Source organism: Petromyzon marinus, chromosome 70 (genome assembly GCF_048934315.1).
Source record: "Petromyzon marinus isolate PM22_M1 ecotype Great Lakes invasive population chromosome 70, UKy_Petmar_22M1.pri1.0, whole genome shotgun sequence".
NCBI lineage: Eukaryota > Metazoa > Chordata > Hyperoartia > Petromyzontiformes > Petromyzontidae > Petromyzon > Petromyzon marinus.
In genome coordinates this window covers 4,795,780-4,814,382 of record NC_133736.1, presented here as the reverse complement: position 1 = coordinate 4,814,382, position 18,603 = coordinate 4,795,780, and the positions used below count along the sequence as shown (strand labels likewise).

Below are 18,603 nucleotides of genomic sequence, written 5' to 3'. Positions count from 1 at the left end.
GACACTCACAGAGAGACACTCACAGAGAGACACTCACACAGAGACACTCACAGAGACACACACAGAGAGACACACACAGAGAGACACACACAGAGAGACACACACAGAGAGACACACACACAGAGACACACACAGAGAGACACACACAGAGAGACACTCACAGAGAGACACTCACAGAGAGACACTCACAGAGACACACACAGAGAGACACTCACAGAGACACTCACAGAGACACACGCAGAGAGACACTCACAGAGACACACGCAGAGAGACACTCACAGAGACACTCAGAGAGACACTCACAGAGAGACACTCACACAGAGACACTCACACAGAGACACTCACAGAGACACACACAGAGAGACACACACAGACAGACTCACAGAGACACTCACAGAGAGACAGACACAGAGACGCTCACAGAGACACTCACAAAGACACTCACAGAGACACTCACACAGAGACACTCACACAGACACACTCACAGAGAGACACACACAGAGAGACACACACAGAGAGACACACACAGAGAGACACACACAGAGAGACACACACAGAGAGACACACACAGAGAGACACTCACAGAGAGACACACACAGAGAGACACTCACAGAGAGACACACACAGAGAGACACTCACAGAGAGACACTCACAGAGAGACACTCACAGAGAGACACTCACAGAGAGACACTCACACAAAGACACTCACAGAGAGACACACTCACAGAGACACTCACAAAGACACACTCACAGAGAGACACTCACAGAGACACTCACACAGAGACACACTCACACAGAGACACACTCACACAGAGACACACTCACAGAGACACACTCACACAGACACACCCACAGAGAGACACTCACAGAGAGACACTCACAGAGAGACACTCACAGAGAGACACTCACAGAGAGACACACACAGAGAGACACACACAGAGAGACACACACACAGAGAGACACTCACAGAGAGACACAGAGAGACACTCACAGAGAGACACACAGAGAGACACTCACAGAGAGACACACACAGAGAGACACTCACAGAGAGACACGCACAGACAGACATTCGCAGAGACACTCACAGAGAGACACTCGCAGAGACATACGCAGAGACACACGCAGAGAGATACTCACAGAGACACTCACAGAGACACTCACACAGAGACACACACAGAGAGACACTCACAGAGAGACACTCACAGAGAGACACACACAGAGAGACACACACAGAGAGACACTCACAGAGAGACACTCACAGAGACACTCACAGAGAGACACTCACAGAGAGACACACGCAGAGACACATGCAGAGAGACACTCACAGAGACACACAGAGACACTCACAGAGACACTCACAGAGAGACACTCACAGAGAGACACTCACAGAGACACTCACAGAGAGACACACACAGCGAGACACTCACAGAGAGACTCATAGAGAGACACTCACAGAGAGACACTCACAGAGAGACACTCACAGAGAGACACTCACAGAGAGACACACACAGAGAGACACACACATAGAGACACTCACAGAGAGACACTCACAGAGACACTCACAGAGACACACACAGAGAGACACTCACAGAGACACTCACAGAGAGACACACACAGAGACACACTCACAGAGACACTCAGAGAGACACTCACAGAGAGACACTCACAGAGACACTCACACAGAGACACTCACAGAGACACACTCACAGAGACACACACAGAGAGACACACACAGAGAGACACACACAGAGAGACACACACAGACAGACTCACAGAGACACTCACAGAGAGACAGACACAGAGACACTCACAGAGAGACACTCACAGAGAGACACTCACAGAGAGACACTCACAGAGACACTCACACAGAGACACTCACAGAGAGACACTCACAGAGAGACACTCACACAGAGACACTCACAGAGACACACTCAGAGAGACACACACAGAGAGACACACACAGAGAGACACACACAGAGAGACACACACAGAGAGACACACACAGAGAGACACACACACAGAGACACACACAGAGAGACACACACAGAGAGACACTCACAGAGAGACACTCACAGAGACACTCACAGAGACACACACAGAGAGACACTCACAGAGACACACACAGAGAGACACTCACAGAGACACTCACAGAGACACACGCAGAGAGACACTCACAGAGACACTCAGAGAGACACTCACAGAGACACACTCACAGAGACACACACAGAGAGACACACACAGACAGACTCACAGAGACACTCACAGAGAGACAGACACAGAGACACTCACAGAGACACTCACAAAGACACTCACAGAGACACTCACACAGAGACACTCACACAGAGACACTCACAGAGAGACACTCACACAGACACACTCACAGAGAGACACACACAGAGAGACACACACAGAGAGACACACACAGAGAGACACACACAGAGAGACACACACAGAGAGACACTCACAGAGAGACACACACAGAGAGACACTCACAGAGAGACACTCACAGAGACACTCACAGAGAGACACTCACAGAGACACTCACAGAGAGACACTCACAAAGACACTCACAGAGACACTCACAGAGAGACACTCACACAAAGACACTCACAGAGAGACACACTCACAGAGACACTCACAAAGACACACTCACAGAGACACTAACAGAGACACACACACAGAGACACTCACAGAGAGACACACACAGAGAGACACACACAGAGAGACACTCACAGAGAGACACTCACAGAGAGACACTCACAGAGACACTCACACAGAGACACACTCACAGAGACACACTCACACAGAGACACACTCACAGAGACACACTCACAGAGACACACTCACACAGACACACCCACAGAGAGACACTCACAGAGAGACACTCACAAAGACACACACAGAGACACACACAGAGACACACACACAGAGAGACACACACAGAGACACTCACACAGAGACACTAACAGAGACACTAACAGAGACACTAACAGAGACACTAACAGAGACACACACAGAGAGAGACACACACAGAGAGAGACACACACAGAGAGACACACACAGAGAGACACTCACAGAGACACACTCACAGAGAGACACTCACAGAGACACTCACAGAGATACTCACAGAGACACACACACAGAGACACACACACAGAGACACACACAGAGAGACACACACAGAGAGACACTCACACAGAGACACTCACACAGAGACACTCACACAGAGACACTCACAGAGAGACACTCACAGAGACACACACAGAGAGACACTCACAGAGACACTCACAGAGACACTCACACAGAGACACTCACAGAGACACTCACACAGAGACACTCACACAGAGACACTCACACAGAGACACTCACAGAGACACACACAGAGACACACACACAGAGACACTCACACAGAGAGACACTCACAGAGACACTCACAGAGAGACACTCACACAGAGACACTCACAGAGAGACACTCACACAGAGACACTCACAGAGACACACACACAGAGACACACACACAGAGAGACACTCACAGAGACACACACACAGAGAGACACTCACAGAGACACTCACAGAGACACTCACAGAGACACTCACAGAGACACTCACACAGAGACACTCACAGAGACACTCACAGAGACACACTCACAGAGACACACTCACAGAGACACTCACAAAGACACTCACAGAGACACACTCACAGAGACACTCACAGACAACACTCACACAGAGACACTCACACAGAGACACTCACAGACACACTCACAGAGACACTCACAGAGAGACACTCAAAGAGACACTCAAAGAGACACACTCACAGAGACACTCACAAAGACACACACAGAGACACTCACACAGAGACACACACAGAGACACTCACAGAGACACACACAGAGACACTCACACAGAGACACCCACAGAGACACTCACAGAGACACACTCACAAAGACACACACAGAGACACTCACAGAGATACACTCACACAGAGACACTCACAGAGAGACACTCACACAGAGACACACACAGAGAGACACACACAGAGACACTCAGAGAGACACTCACAGACACACTCACAGAGACACTCACAGAGAGACACTCAAAGAGACACACTCACAAAGACACACACAGAGACACTCACACAGAGACACACACAGAGACACACACAGAGACACTCACAGAGACACTCACAGAGACACTCACAGAGAGACACTCACAGAGAGACACTCACACAGAGACACTCACAGAGACACACTCACAGAGACACTCACAAAGACACTCACACAGAGACACACACACAGAGACACACACACAGAGACACTCACAGAGAGACACTCACAGAGAGACACTCACAGAGACACTCACAGAGACACTCACAGAGACACTCACACAGAGACACTCACAGAGACACACTCACAGAGACACTCACAGAGACACACTCACAGAGACACTCACAAAGACACACACAGAGACACACTCACAGAGACACACTCACAGAGACACTCACAGACAACACTCACACAGAGACACTCACACAGAGACACTCACAGACACACTCACAGAGACACTCACAGAGAGACACTCAAAGAGACACTCAAAGAGACACACTCACAGAGACACTCACAAAGACACACACAGAGACACTCACACAGAGACACACACAGAGACACTCACACAGAGACACACACAGAGACACTCACACAGAGACACCCACAGAGACACTCACAGAGACACACTCAGAGACACTCACAGAGACACACTCACAAAGACACACACAGAGACACTCACAGAGATACACTCACACAGAGACACTCACAGAGAGACACTCACACAGAGACACTCACACAGAGACACACACAGAGAGACACACACAGAGACACTCAGAGAGACACTCACAGACACACTCACAGAGACACTCACAGAGAGACACTCAAAGAGACACACTCACAAAGACACACACAGAGACACTCACACAGAGACACACACAGAGACACACACAGAGACACTCACAGAGACACTCACAGAGAGACACTCACAGAGAGACACTCACAGAGAGACACTCACACAGAGACACTCACACAGAGACACTCACAGAGACACACTCACACAGAGACACTCACACAGAGACACTCACAGACAACACTCACAGAGAGACACTCACAGAGAGACACTCACAGAGACACTCACAGAGACACTCACAGAGACACTCACAGAGACACACTCACAGAGAGACACTCACAGAGACACACACACAGAGAGACACTCACAGAGACACTCACAGAGAGACACTCACAGAGAGACACTCACACAGAGACACTCACAGAGAGACACTCACAAAGACACACTCACAAAGACACACTCACAGAGACACTCACAAAGACACACACAGAGACACTCACACAGAGACACTCACAGAGAGACACTCACAGAGACACACACAGAGACACACACACAGAGAGACACTCACAGAGACACACACACAGAGAGACACTCACAGAGACACACACACAGAGAGAGACACTCACAGAGACACTCACAGAGAGACACTCACAGAGAGACACTCACAGAGACACTCACAGAGACACTCACAGAGACACTCACAGAGACACTCACACAGAGACACTCACAGAGACACACTCACAGAGACACTCACAAAGACACACACAGAGACACACTCACAGAGACACACTCACAGAGACACTCACAGACAACACTCACACAGAGACACTCACACAGAGACACTCACAGACACACTCACAGAGAGACTCACAGAGAGACACTCAAAGAGACACTCAAAGAGACACACTCACAGAGACACTCACAAAGACACACACAGAGACACTCACACAGAGACACTCACACAGAGACACTCACACAGAGACACTCACACAGAGACACCCACAGAGACACTCACAGAGACACACTCACAAAGACACACACAGAGACACTCACAGAGAGACACTCACACAGAGACACTCACACAGAGACACTCACACAGAGACACACACAGAGAGACACACACAGAGACACTCAGAGGGACACTCACAGACACACTCACAGAGACACTCACAGAGAGACACTCAAAGAGACACACTCACAAAGACACACACAGAGACACTCACACAGAGACACACACAGAGACACTCACAAAGACACACACAGAGACACTCACACAGAGACACACACAGAGACACTCACACAGAGACACACACAGAGACACTCACACAGAGACACCCACAGAGACACTCACAGAGACACACTCACAAAGACACACACAGAGACACTCACAGAGAGACACTCACACAGAGACACTCACAGAGAGACACTCACACAGAGACACTCACACAGAGACACACACAGAGAGACACACACAGAGACACTCAGAGAGACACTCACAGACACACTCACAGAGACACTCACAGAGAGACACTCAAAGAGACACACTCACAAAGACACACACAGAGACACTCACACAGAGACACACACAGAGACACACACAGAGACACACACAGAGACACTCACAGAGACACTCACAGAGAGACACTCACAGAGACACTCACAGAGACACTCACAAAGACACTCACACAGAGACACTCACACAGAGACACTCACAGACAACACTCACACAGAGACACTCACAGAGACACTCACAGAGACACTCACAGAGAGACACTCACAGAGAGACACTCACAAAAAGACACTCACAGAGAGACACACTCACAGAGACACTCACAAAGACACACTCACAGAGACACTCACAGAGACACTCACAGAGACACACTCACAGAGAGACACTCACAGAGACACACTCACAAAGACACAGACAGAGACACTCACAGAGAGACATTCACAGAGAGACACTCACAAAGACACTCACACAGAGACACTCACACAGAGACACTCACACAGAGACACTCACAGAGAGACACTCACAGAGAGACACTCACAGAGAGACACTCACAGAGAGACACTCACACAGAGACACTCACACAGAGACACTCACACAGAGACACTCACACAGAGACACTCACACAGAGACACTCACAGAGACACACTCAAAGAGAGACACACTCACAAAGACACACTCACAAAGACACACTCACAGAGACACTCACAAAGACACACACACAGACACTCACACAGAGACACTCACAGAGAGACACTCACAAACAACACTCACACAGAGACACTCACACAGAGACACTCACAAAGACACACTCACAGAGACACTCACAAAGACACACACAGAGACACTCACACAGAGACACTCACACAGAGACACTCACAGAGACACACGGCACGCGTGTGCGTGTGCGACACGCGTGCGTCTGTGTGAGCACACAACAATCCACCACCACCCCCCGGCGTTCTCACCTTGAGAGACTGCCTCTTGGTCACGTAGTTGGAGGACAGCAGGAGTTTGTCGTACTCCTCAAATACCTGCACGGCGTCCGGGCCGGCAAACACAACACGACAACACGGAGAAAGATCAACACCCACCCCCGCCACCGCCGCCATAGCCTCTTAACGGCACTGCCGGGGGCAAAGTGCTGTCGGGAGCGAGCAGCTTGCCTACTGAGGCTGCCGGCGCTCCGGCACAGGAGGAGGGTGGTGGTGTGGTGGTGTGGCCGGCGCCACCACTACGCCCCGGACGCCTTTAACGGTCATCTCAACGATTTACTAAAAACGCCGCTCGCGTGAGGCCGAGTCGATCTAGGGGGAGGCCCAGGAAGGGTTCGGGCAATCGTCATCGCAGGTGTTGGTCGCCACTAAGCGGCGGTGACGTCACCGCGGCACTTTGCGCCAGGCTATGTGCACCTTGAGGCCATCACGTGAAGTGTCGAACGCCCGCTGGCCAGGAGGTCACGGGGGCAGACCCGGCAGGTGCCACGGGTCGACTGGCCGAGATGACTGAGCTGATGCACCACCTGTGCCCCCTAACTGTGCCAACCTGATGCGCTTTAGCCACCCGGCGCTCCGCTCGTTGTTGTGAGCGTCGCTCCTCCGCCCTCCGTTGTTGTTGGAGGGCGACTGCCTCCAACTGCCCAGCAGCGGCGTCCTTCACGAGCCTCCTCCACAGAGGCCGATCTTGACACCGCTGGTACCGGTCATCGGCAAGTCCACTCAGCTCCACGTCCTCCCGTACCACATCACTCCATCTCTTCTCTAGCCCATGCCGCGCCTGCTTAGCCCCCTCGATCCGGCCGAACAAAAGCTGTTTCGGCATGCGGTGGCTGGGCATGCGGGCTACATGGCCCAGCCAACACAGCCTTGCCTGCCGGAGGAGCTCACCGATGGGATTTTGTCCAGATCTTTCGAGGGTTTGTGAGCTCCTCACACAATCCACCTTGCAGGTTAAACCCAGGATGAATCGTAGGCAGGCCAGCCTAAATGTTTCTAACCGGCGAAGATGTTCTAATAGAGGGGTCCACGTTTCGCAAGCGTAGAGAAGGGAGGGAATGACCGTGGCCGAGAAGACCTGAAGCTTAGTGCGGAGCGACGGACCAGGTAGCTTCCACACAGCGTTACGCAACCGATGAAAAGATATTGCCGCTCGACTAATTCGGAGTGAGACCTCTGCTGTTAAACTGGAAACGGTCATAAGCACATTGCCCAGGTATGGGAAACTTTCCACTCTCCACAACTGCCCCATCACCAATTGGGAGTTGTGGGGGTGGAGTGTCCAATGGTACAAAATACCCAGGCAGGTGCTTAGTTTTGGTGGGGGTGATGGTAAGGCCCCACCTCTTAGTGGCACGCTCCAGATTCAGCAGCAGCGCCTCCAACTCCTCCTCTGAGCGAGCAGCAATTACCAGATCACCGGCATACATACAGTGAGGGAAAACAGTATTTGATCCCCTGCTGATTTTGTACGTTTGCCCACTGACAAAAAAATTATCAGTCTATAATTTTAATGGTAGGTTTATTTGAACAGTGAGAGACAGAATAACAACACAAAAATCCGGAAAAACGCATGTCAAAAACGTTATAAATTGATTTGCATTTTAATGAGGGAAATAAGTATTTGACCCCTCTGCAAAACATGACTTAGTACTTGGTGGCAAAACCCTTGTTGGCAATCAGAGGTCAGACGTTTCTTGTAGTTGGCCACCAGGTTTGCACACATCTCAGGAGGGATTTTGTCCCACTCCTCTTTGCAGATCTTCTCCAAGTCATTAAGGTTTCGAAGCTGACGTTTTGGCAACTCGAACCTTCAGCTCCCTCCACAGATTTTCTATGGGATTAAGGTCTGGAGACTGGCTAGGCCACTCCAGGACCTTAATGTGCTTCTTCTTGAGCCACTCCTTTGTTGCCTTGGCCGTGTGTTTTGGGTCGTCATGCTGGAATACCCATCCACGACCCATTTTCAATTCCCTTCCTGAGGGAAGGAGGTCCTCACCCAAGATTTGACAGTACATGGCCCCGTCCATCGTCCGTTTGATGCGGTGAAGTTGTCCTGTCCCCTTAGCAGAAAAACACCCCCAAAGCATAATGTTTCCACCTCCATGTTTGACGGTGGGGATGGTGTTCTAGGGGTCATAGGCAGCATTCCTCCTCCTCCAAACACGGCGAGTTGAGTTGATGCCAAAGAGCTCCATTTTGGTCTCATCTGACCACAACACTTTCACCCAGTTGTCCTCCGAATCATTCAGATGTTCATTGGCAAACTTCAGACGGGCATGTATATGTGCTTTCTTGAGCAGGGGGACCTTGCGGGCGCTGCAGGATTTCAGTCCTTCACGGCGTAGTGTGTTACCAATTGTTTTCTTGATGACTATGGTCCCAGCTGCCTTGAGATCACTGACAAGATCTTCCCGTGCAGTTCTGGGCTGATTCCTCACCATTCTCATGATCATTGCAACTCCACGAGATGAGATCTTGCATGGAGCCCTAGGCCGAGGGAGATTGACAGTTCTTTTGTGTTTCTTCCATTTGCGAATAATCACACCAACTGTTGTCACCTTCTCACCAAGCTGCTTGGCAATGGTCTTGTAGCCCATTCCAGCCTTGTGTAGGTCTACAATCTTGTCCCTGACATCCTTGGAGAGCTCTTTGGTCTTGGCCATGGTGGAGAGTTTGGAATCTGATCGATTGATTGCTTCTGTGGACAGGTGTCTTTTATACAGGTAACACGCTGAGATTAGGAGCACTCCCTTTAAGAGTGTGCTCCTGATCTCAGCTCGTTACCTGTATAAAAGACACCTGGGAGCCAGAAATCTTTCTGATTGAGGGGGTCAACTATTTATTTCCCTCATTAAAATGCAAATCAATTTATAACATTTTTTACATGCGTTTTTCTGGATTTTGTTGTTGTTATTCTGTCTCTCACTGTTCAAATAAACCTACCATTAAAATTATAGACTAATCATTTCTTTGTCAGTGGGCAAACGTACAAAATCAGCAGGGGATCAAATACTTTGTTCCCTCACTGTAACGTGGTTGAGCAATAGGGAGCCATCCCTTGACCGCACCCCGGCATCGATCAGCCTCCCATTGTATCTGCACCAGATGGTAATTCCTCTGGTACAGCCATCACCAACACCACCACCAATAACAACACCACCACCACCAACACCACCACTACCACTACTACCACCAATAACAACACCACCAATAACAACACCACCACTAACACTACCACCACCAATAACAACACCACCATCACCAATACCACCACCAACACCACCACAACACCACCACCACAACACCACCACCACAACACCACAACACCACAACACCACCACCACAACACCACCACCAACACCACCACAACACCACCACAACACCACCACCACAACACCACAACACCACAACACCACCACCACAACACCACCACCACAACACCACCACCACAATACCACCACAACACCACCACTGTGAGTGGTGATGCTGGGACTCACCCGCTCGTAGTTCTGATCCAGAAACTCAGCACAGAGAGCCTTGTGTCTCGTCAGCAGGTCCTGTACCCAGCAGCACAACAACAACGAAGTCAACAACGTCAACAACAAAAATATATACAACAACGCCAACAACAACGTCAACGTCATCAACGTCAATGACAACAACGTCAACAACAACGACAACAACAACGACAACAACGTCAACAACAACGTCAACGTCACCAACGTCAATGACAACAACAACGTCAACGACAACAACGTCAACTACAACAACGTCAACAACAACGTCAACGTCATCAACGTCAATGACAACAACGTCAACAACAACGTCAACAACAACAACAACGTCAACAACAACGACAACGACAACAACGTCAACGTCAACGACAACAACAACAACAACGTCAACAACAACGACAACGTCAACAACAACGACAACGTCAACAACAACGTCAACGACAACGTCAACAACAACGACAACAACAACAACGTCAACAACAACGTCAACGTCAACAACGTCAACGACAACAACGTCAACTACAACGACAACGTCAACAACAACGACAACAACAACAACGTCAACAACAACGTCAACAACAACGTCAACAACAACGTCAACGACAACAACGTCAACGACAACAACGTCAACAACAACAACGTCAACAACAACGTCAATGACAACAACAACGACAACAACAACGACAACAACGTCAATGACAACAACAACGACAACAACAACAACGTCAACAACAACGTCAACGACAACAATGTCATCAACGTCAACGACAACAACAACAACGTCAACGACAACAACAACGTCAACGACAACAACAACAACGACCACAACAACAACAACAACAACACCAACAACGACAACAACAACAACAACAACGTCAACGACAACAACGACAACAACGTCAACAACAACGACAACAACGACAACAACGTCAACAACAACGTCAACAACGTCAACGACAACAACGTCAACTACAACGACAACGTCAACAACAACGACAACAACAACAACGTCAACAACAACGTCAACAACAACGTCAACAACAACGTCAACGACAACAACGTCAACGACAACAACGTCAACAACAACAACGTCAACAACAACGTCAATGACAACAACAACGACAACAACAACGACAACAACGTCAATGACAACAACAACGACAACAACAACAACGTCAACAACAACGTCAACGACAACAATGTCATCAACGTCAACGACAACAACAACAACGTCAACGACAACAACAACGTCAACGACAACAACAACAACGACCACAACAACAACAACAACAACACCAACAACGACAACAACAACAACGTCAACGACAACAACGACAACAACGTCAACAACAACGACAACGACAACAACGTCAACAACAACGACAACGACAACAACGTCAACAACGACAACGTCAACAACAACGTCAACGACAACAACGTCAACAACAACGTCAACAACAACGTCAACGACAACAACGTCAACAACAACAACGTCACCAACAACAACGTCAACAACAACGTCAAAGACAACAACGTCAACAACAACGTCAACGACAACAACGACAACAACAACAACGACAACGACAACAACGTCAACAACAACGTCAACGACAACAACGACAACAACGTCAACAACAACGTCAACGACAACGTCAACGACAACAACGTCAACAACAACAACGTCAACAACAACAACGTCAACAACAACGTCAACAACAACAACAACGACAACAACGTCAACAACAACAACAACGTCAACAACAACAACAACGTCAACGACAACGTCAACAACAACGTCAACAACAACGTCAACAACAACGTCAACAACGACAACGTCAACAACAACAACAACGTCAACAACAACGTCAACAACAACGTCAACAACAACATCAACAACAACGTCAACAACAACGTCAACAACGTGTCACAGCAGCCCTGACAATCATACGGGGGTCAAGGGTCAATACAGGCCATGGACGTGGTGGTGGTTGTGTTGGTGGTGGTTGTATTGGTGGTGGTTGTTTTGGTGGTGGTGGTGGTGAAGGTGGTTATGTTGGTGGTGGTAAAGGTGGTTGTGTTGGTGGTGTTGTTGGCGGTGGTGGTGTTAAAGTTGGTTGTGTTGGTGGTGTTGGTGGTAAAGGTGGTGGTGTTGGTGGTGGTGTTGTTGGTGGTAAAGGTGGTGGTGTTGGTGGTGGTGGTTGTGTTGGCGGTGTTGTGGTGGTGTTGGTAGTGTTGTGGTGGTGGCGTTGTGGTGGGGTGGTGGTGTTGTTGTGGTGGTGTTGGTGGTGGTGGTTGTGTTGGCGGTGTTGTGGTGGTGTTGGTAGTGTTGGTGCTGTTGCGGTGGTGGCGTTGTGGTGGGGTGGTGGTGTTGGTGGTGGTGTTGGTGGTGTTGGGGTGGTGTTGGTGGTTGTGGTGTTGTGGTGGGGTGGTGATGGTGTTGTTGGTGTTGTTGTGGTGGGGTGGTGGTGTTGTTGTGGTGGGGTGGTGGTGTTGTGGTGGTGTTGTGGTGTTGGGGTGGTGTTGGGGTGGTGGTGTTGGTGGTGTTGGTGGTGTTGGGGTGGTGGTGTTGGTGGTGTTGGTGTGGTGGTGTTGTGGCGGTGTTGTGGTGGGGTGGTGATGGTGTTGGTGGTGTTGTGGTGTTGTGTTGGTGGTGGTGATGGTGGTGTTGGTGGTAGTGTTGTGGTGGTGGTGTTGGTGTGGTAGTGTTGTGGTGGTGGTGTTGTGGTGTTGTGGTGGTGGTGTTGGTGGTAGTGTTGTGGCGGTGTTGTGGTGGTGGTGGTGGTGTTGGTGGTGTTGGTGGTGTTGGTGGTAGTGTTGAGTGGGGTGTTGTGGTGTTGTGGTGGTGGTGGGTGGTGGTGTTGGTGGTGTTGTGGTGGTGGTGTTGTGGTGGTGTTGTGGTGGTGGTGGTGTTGTGGTGGTGTTGGTGGTGTTGGTGGTGGTGTTGTGGTGGTGGTGATGGTGTTGGTGGTGTTGGTGGTAGTGTTGTGGTGGTGGTGATGGTGATGGTGGTAGTGGTGGTGGTGGTGTGGTGGTGGTGTTGTGGTGGTGTTGGTGGTAGTGTTGTGGTGGTGGTGATGGTGGTGGTGGTGTTGGTGGTGTTGGTGGTGTTGGTGGTAGTGTTGAGTGGGGTGTTGTGGTGTTGTGGTGGTGGTGTTGTGGTGGTGGTGTTGTGGTGGTGTTGTGGTGGTGGTAGTGGGGGGTGTGGTCCACCCTGAAGGTGGCGAAGGCGTCCGAGGCGACGTCGAAGGTGGAAGCGTCCACGTAGTGGAAGAGGCGGAAGAAGTGGGGAGAGGTGAGCACGGAGCGGGCCAGCAGCTCGTGGCGAACACACTCACGCAACATGGCGCCCGTGTGTAGCGCAATGTCTACACAGTCATAGCTACACACACACACAGACACACACATACATAGACACACACATAGACACACACACATAGACACAATGTCTACACAGTCGTAGCTACACACACACACACACACAGACACACACACAGACACACACATAGACACACACACATAGACACAATGTCTACACAGTCGTAGCTACACACACACACAGACACACACATACATAGACACACACATAGACACACACACATAGACACAATGTCTACACAGTCGTAGCTACACACACACACACACATAGACACACACACACACACATAGACACACACACATAGATACACACATAGACACACACACATACACACAATGTCTACACAGTCATAGCTACACACACACACATAGACACACACATAGACACACACACATACACACAATGTCTACACAGTCATAGCTACACACACACACATAGACACACACATACACAACAACAACCGCCATTCGCCACTAAGTGGCAGTGACGTCACCACGACGCTTGTGCCAGGCTATGTGCACCCTGAGGCCACGTGAAGTGTCGAACGCCCGCTGGCAGGAGGTCACGGGGCAGACCCAGGTGCCACGGGTCGACTGACTGAGATGACTGGCTGATGCACCACCTGTGCCCCCTACTGTGCCAACCTGCTGTGCTTTAGCCACCCGGCGCTCCGCTCGCTGTTGTGAGCGTCGCTCCTCCGCCCTCCGATGTTGTTGGAGGGCGACTGCCTCCAACTGCCCAGTAGCATCCTTCACGAGCCTCCTCCACAGAGGCCGATCTTGACACCGCTGGTACCAGTCATCGGCAAGTCCACTCAGCTCCACGTCCTCCTGTACCACATCACTCCATCTCTTCTCTAGCCCGTGCCGCGCCCGCTTAGCCCCCTCAATCCGGCCAAACAAAAGCTGTTTCGGCATGCGGTGGCTGGGCATGCGGGCTACATGACCCAGCCATCGCAGCCTTGCCCGCCGGAGGAGCTCACCGATGGGACCCTGCCCAGATCTTTCAAGGATTTGTGAGCTCCTCACACAATCCAGTCTGGTTAAACCCAGGATGGATCGTAGGCAGGCCAGCCTAAATGTTTCTAAGCGGCGTAGATGTTCCATTAGGGGGGTCCACGTTTCGCAAGCGTAGAGAAGGGAGGGAATGACCGTGGCCGAGAAGACCTGAAGCTTAGTGCGGAGCGACAGACCAGGTAGCTTCCACACAGCGTTACGCAACCGATGAAAAGATATTGCCGCTCGTCTTATTCGGAGTGAGACCTCTGCTGTTAAACTGGAGCCAGTCATAAGCACACTGCCCAGATATGGGAAACTCTCCACTCTCTCCACAACTGCCCCATCACCGATTGGGAGTTGTGGGGGTGGAGTGTCCGATGGTACAAAATACCCAGGCAGGTGCTTAGTTTTGGTGGGGCTGATGGTAAGGCCCCACCTCTTAGTGGCACGCTCCAGTCTCAGCAGCAGCGTCTCCAACTCCTCCTCTGACTGAGCAGCTATTACCAAATCATCAGCATACATAACGTGGTTGAGCAATAGGGAGCCATCCCTTGACCGCACCCGGGCATCGATTAGCCTCCCATTATATCTGTACCATATGGAGATTCCCCCGGTACAGCTATTGAAGGCTTCACAAACTACGTGGTCAAAATAGATGTTAAATAATGTGGGAGCCAGAGGACATCCCTGTCGCACCCCAAGGAGTACAGGGAATGGCTCTGACTCCCAGCCACGTAGTTTTACCCGGGCCCGCTCACCATCATGAAGGTCCTTAATGATCGTGAGCAGAGGGTCAGGTACTCCAAAAGCACGAAGAACGACCCAGAGCCCAGGCCTACTGATGGTATCATAGGCCTTGACCAAGTCAATAAAGCAGAGATGTAGATTTTGTTGGAATTCCCTACACCTCTGCTGTAGCAGGCGGACAGAAAATATGGCATCTGTGCAGGACCGCCCTATCCTGAAACCGCATTGGGGCTCCGCAAGCCTCTCCTCAGCGTGCCTGGCAAGGCGATGCTGAATAATCCTTGCCAGGACCTTTCCCGGCACACTGAGGAGTGAGATGCCCCTGTAGTTGTTACAGTCTGTGCGGTCCCCCTTCTTAAAAAGGGGGACCACCAGGGCATCCTTCCAATCCTGCGGAACCCGTCCAGTGGTCCAGACTGTTGTTATGATGTCATATAGGGCAGTCTGTGCACAAACGCCACCCTCCCTCAGCATTTCGCTTGGGAGATCATCTCTGTCCGGTGTCTTTCCTGGTTTCAGACTCCGGATCGCCTTCAGTACTACCTCAACAGATGGCACCACAGCCAGCCACTCACAGGGGGTGACTTCTTCCAATATTTGAGGCACCGCAGACTCAGCAGGGTCATCCTCACTTTGTGCCACGATGTTTTCCTGGCTGAGGGATTTTCCCTCCCCCAGGACCTCACAGAAATGCTCAGCAAATCTGCAAACCTGTTCCTGGGGGTCGGAGATTGGATCACCGTTTTTTCCCCTAATGATGGTAATAGGTGTGGCACTGCAGGTTACTTTTTTGATGGAGTTAAATAGAGATTTGTGATCACGGGCCACTGAGGCAGACTCCATCTCCTCAGCAACCCGCGACCACCACCCAATCCTTGCAGCGCCTCACGGCTCTCCGAACCTCCGAGCGAAGGCTGCGGTAAGCCTCCTCATTCTCTGACGTGGGATTCTGTAGCCGATGGCAGTGGGCCTGTCGCTTTTTCTCAACCATCCTGAACAACTCCTCTGTCAGCCGGGGTCTCTGGGGAGGTCTGGACCGCGTACCCAAAGCAGCCATTGCAGCTGCATGAGTCACAGTCCTAAACCTCGCCCATTTACCCTCGACATCAGGAGGAGTCGGGGACGATGCCAATCCCAGCCGCAAGCGATGATGAAATTCTCGCTTGCAACTTTCATCAGATAACTGAGACCAGGCCACTTTAGGTCGGAATGGGGTCCTGGGTGTACACCTACCACCGGAGTGGAAGAATGGCAGGCGCATCTTACAGATGACTAGTCGATGGTCAGAGGGCAGATCAGCTCCACGGTAGGTCCTGGTGTCAAGGACATGGGCTCGCATCCGCTGGTCCGTCACTATGTAGTCCAGCAGATGTTCTTGCTTGGACCCGGCATCCATCCATGATGTTGTGTGGATGCGCCGATGCCGGAACAGCGTGTTGGTAATTACAAGCCCATGGGCTGCACAAAAATCTAGCAGCCTCCTACCGTTGTTATTGAGCTGATCTGGCCCATGCCCTCCAATCACTCCAGACCAGGTGCCAGTATCATGACCAACTCGGGCATTAAAGTCACCCAACATGATGACTCTATCCTGAGAGGCCACTTTAGCCAGCACCTGTGACAGGAGGTCACAGAAGGCATCTGACTCATCGGCTTGGCCTGCATCCCTCCACGGATGTTCATCTTCAGTGGGGGCATAAGTAACCACGACCACCATTCCTCGCCTCCGGTTGATGGGAAGGCGAGCCCAAAGTAGCCTGGGGCTTACAGCTTCCCACACCTCACCGCCACGCTCCCACTCCCCCTTCATTCTTTTGTTCAAAAGAAGAGCCACACCCTGTTGTTTGGCAGTCTGCTGCCCCGAGTAGAGGACTGTCCACCCCTCATGGTGGCAGGAGCCAAAGCCGGTCCACCGGACCTCCTGAATGCCGCATAGATCCAGGTGGTACCGGTCCAGCTCCCGACAGAGGAGTGGCAGCCTCTCCTCTGCAGTGAGCGTTCGAACATTCCACGTGGCCACCCGTAGTGGCTTTTCGTTGTTTCTGGAGGAGCCCCGAGGGTGGATATTCAATCTCCTGGCTCCGCCAATTGGGGTTTGGCCAGGAGACGTCATAGACGCCTGTCCCCCCGGGGCCTCCGGCACAAGCTTATTAGTTACATATTTCAGTTTAACACACACAGACACACACATACACACATAGACACACACACAGATACATAGAGACCCATAGAGACACCCAGCACAATGTATCTCTATGAGTCTCTATGTGAGCGGGTGAGTGAGCGGGTGAGCATGTGGGCAGGTGAGCGAGTGGGTGAGCGAACAGTTCAATGAGCGGGTGAGCGAGTGGGTGAGCAAGCGGGTGAGCGAGTGAGTGAGCGGGCGAGTGAGCGAGCGGGCGAGCGAGCCAGTGAGTGAGCAAGCGGGCAAGTGGGTGAACGAGTGAGCGAGTGAGTGGGCGAGTGAGTGGGTGAGTGAGCGTGTGAGTGAGCGGGTGAGTGAGCGGGCGGGCGAGTGAGCGAGTGAGCGGGCGAGTGAGCGAGTGAGTGAGCGGGCGAGTGAGCG

At 51.1% G+C, this 18,603-nt stretch overlaps 1 protein-coding gene across 3 annotated transcripts in view; it reads right to left on the bottom strand.

Moving 5' to 3' along the window:
- The window catches only part of LOC116957171 (calcium-binding protein 39-like), a 67,930-nt gene that overhangs the window by 22,136 nt on the left and 27,191 nt on the right, over positions 1-18,603 (bottom strand). For 2 of the 3 annotated variants that reach the window (XM_032979165.2, XM_032979166.2), the window contains 3 exons: positions 14,127-14,295; positions 10,899-10,958; positions 7,372-7,437 (listed from right to left, as the gene is read on the bottom strand). In XM_032979165.2, coding sequence (XP_032835056.2) covers positions 7,372-7,437; positions 10,899-10,958; positions 14,127-14,295 — 295 coding nt within the window. The other variant, XM_076055227.1, reaches the window with a different exon arrangement.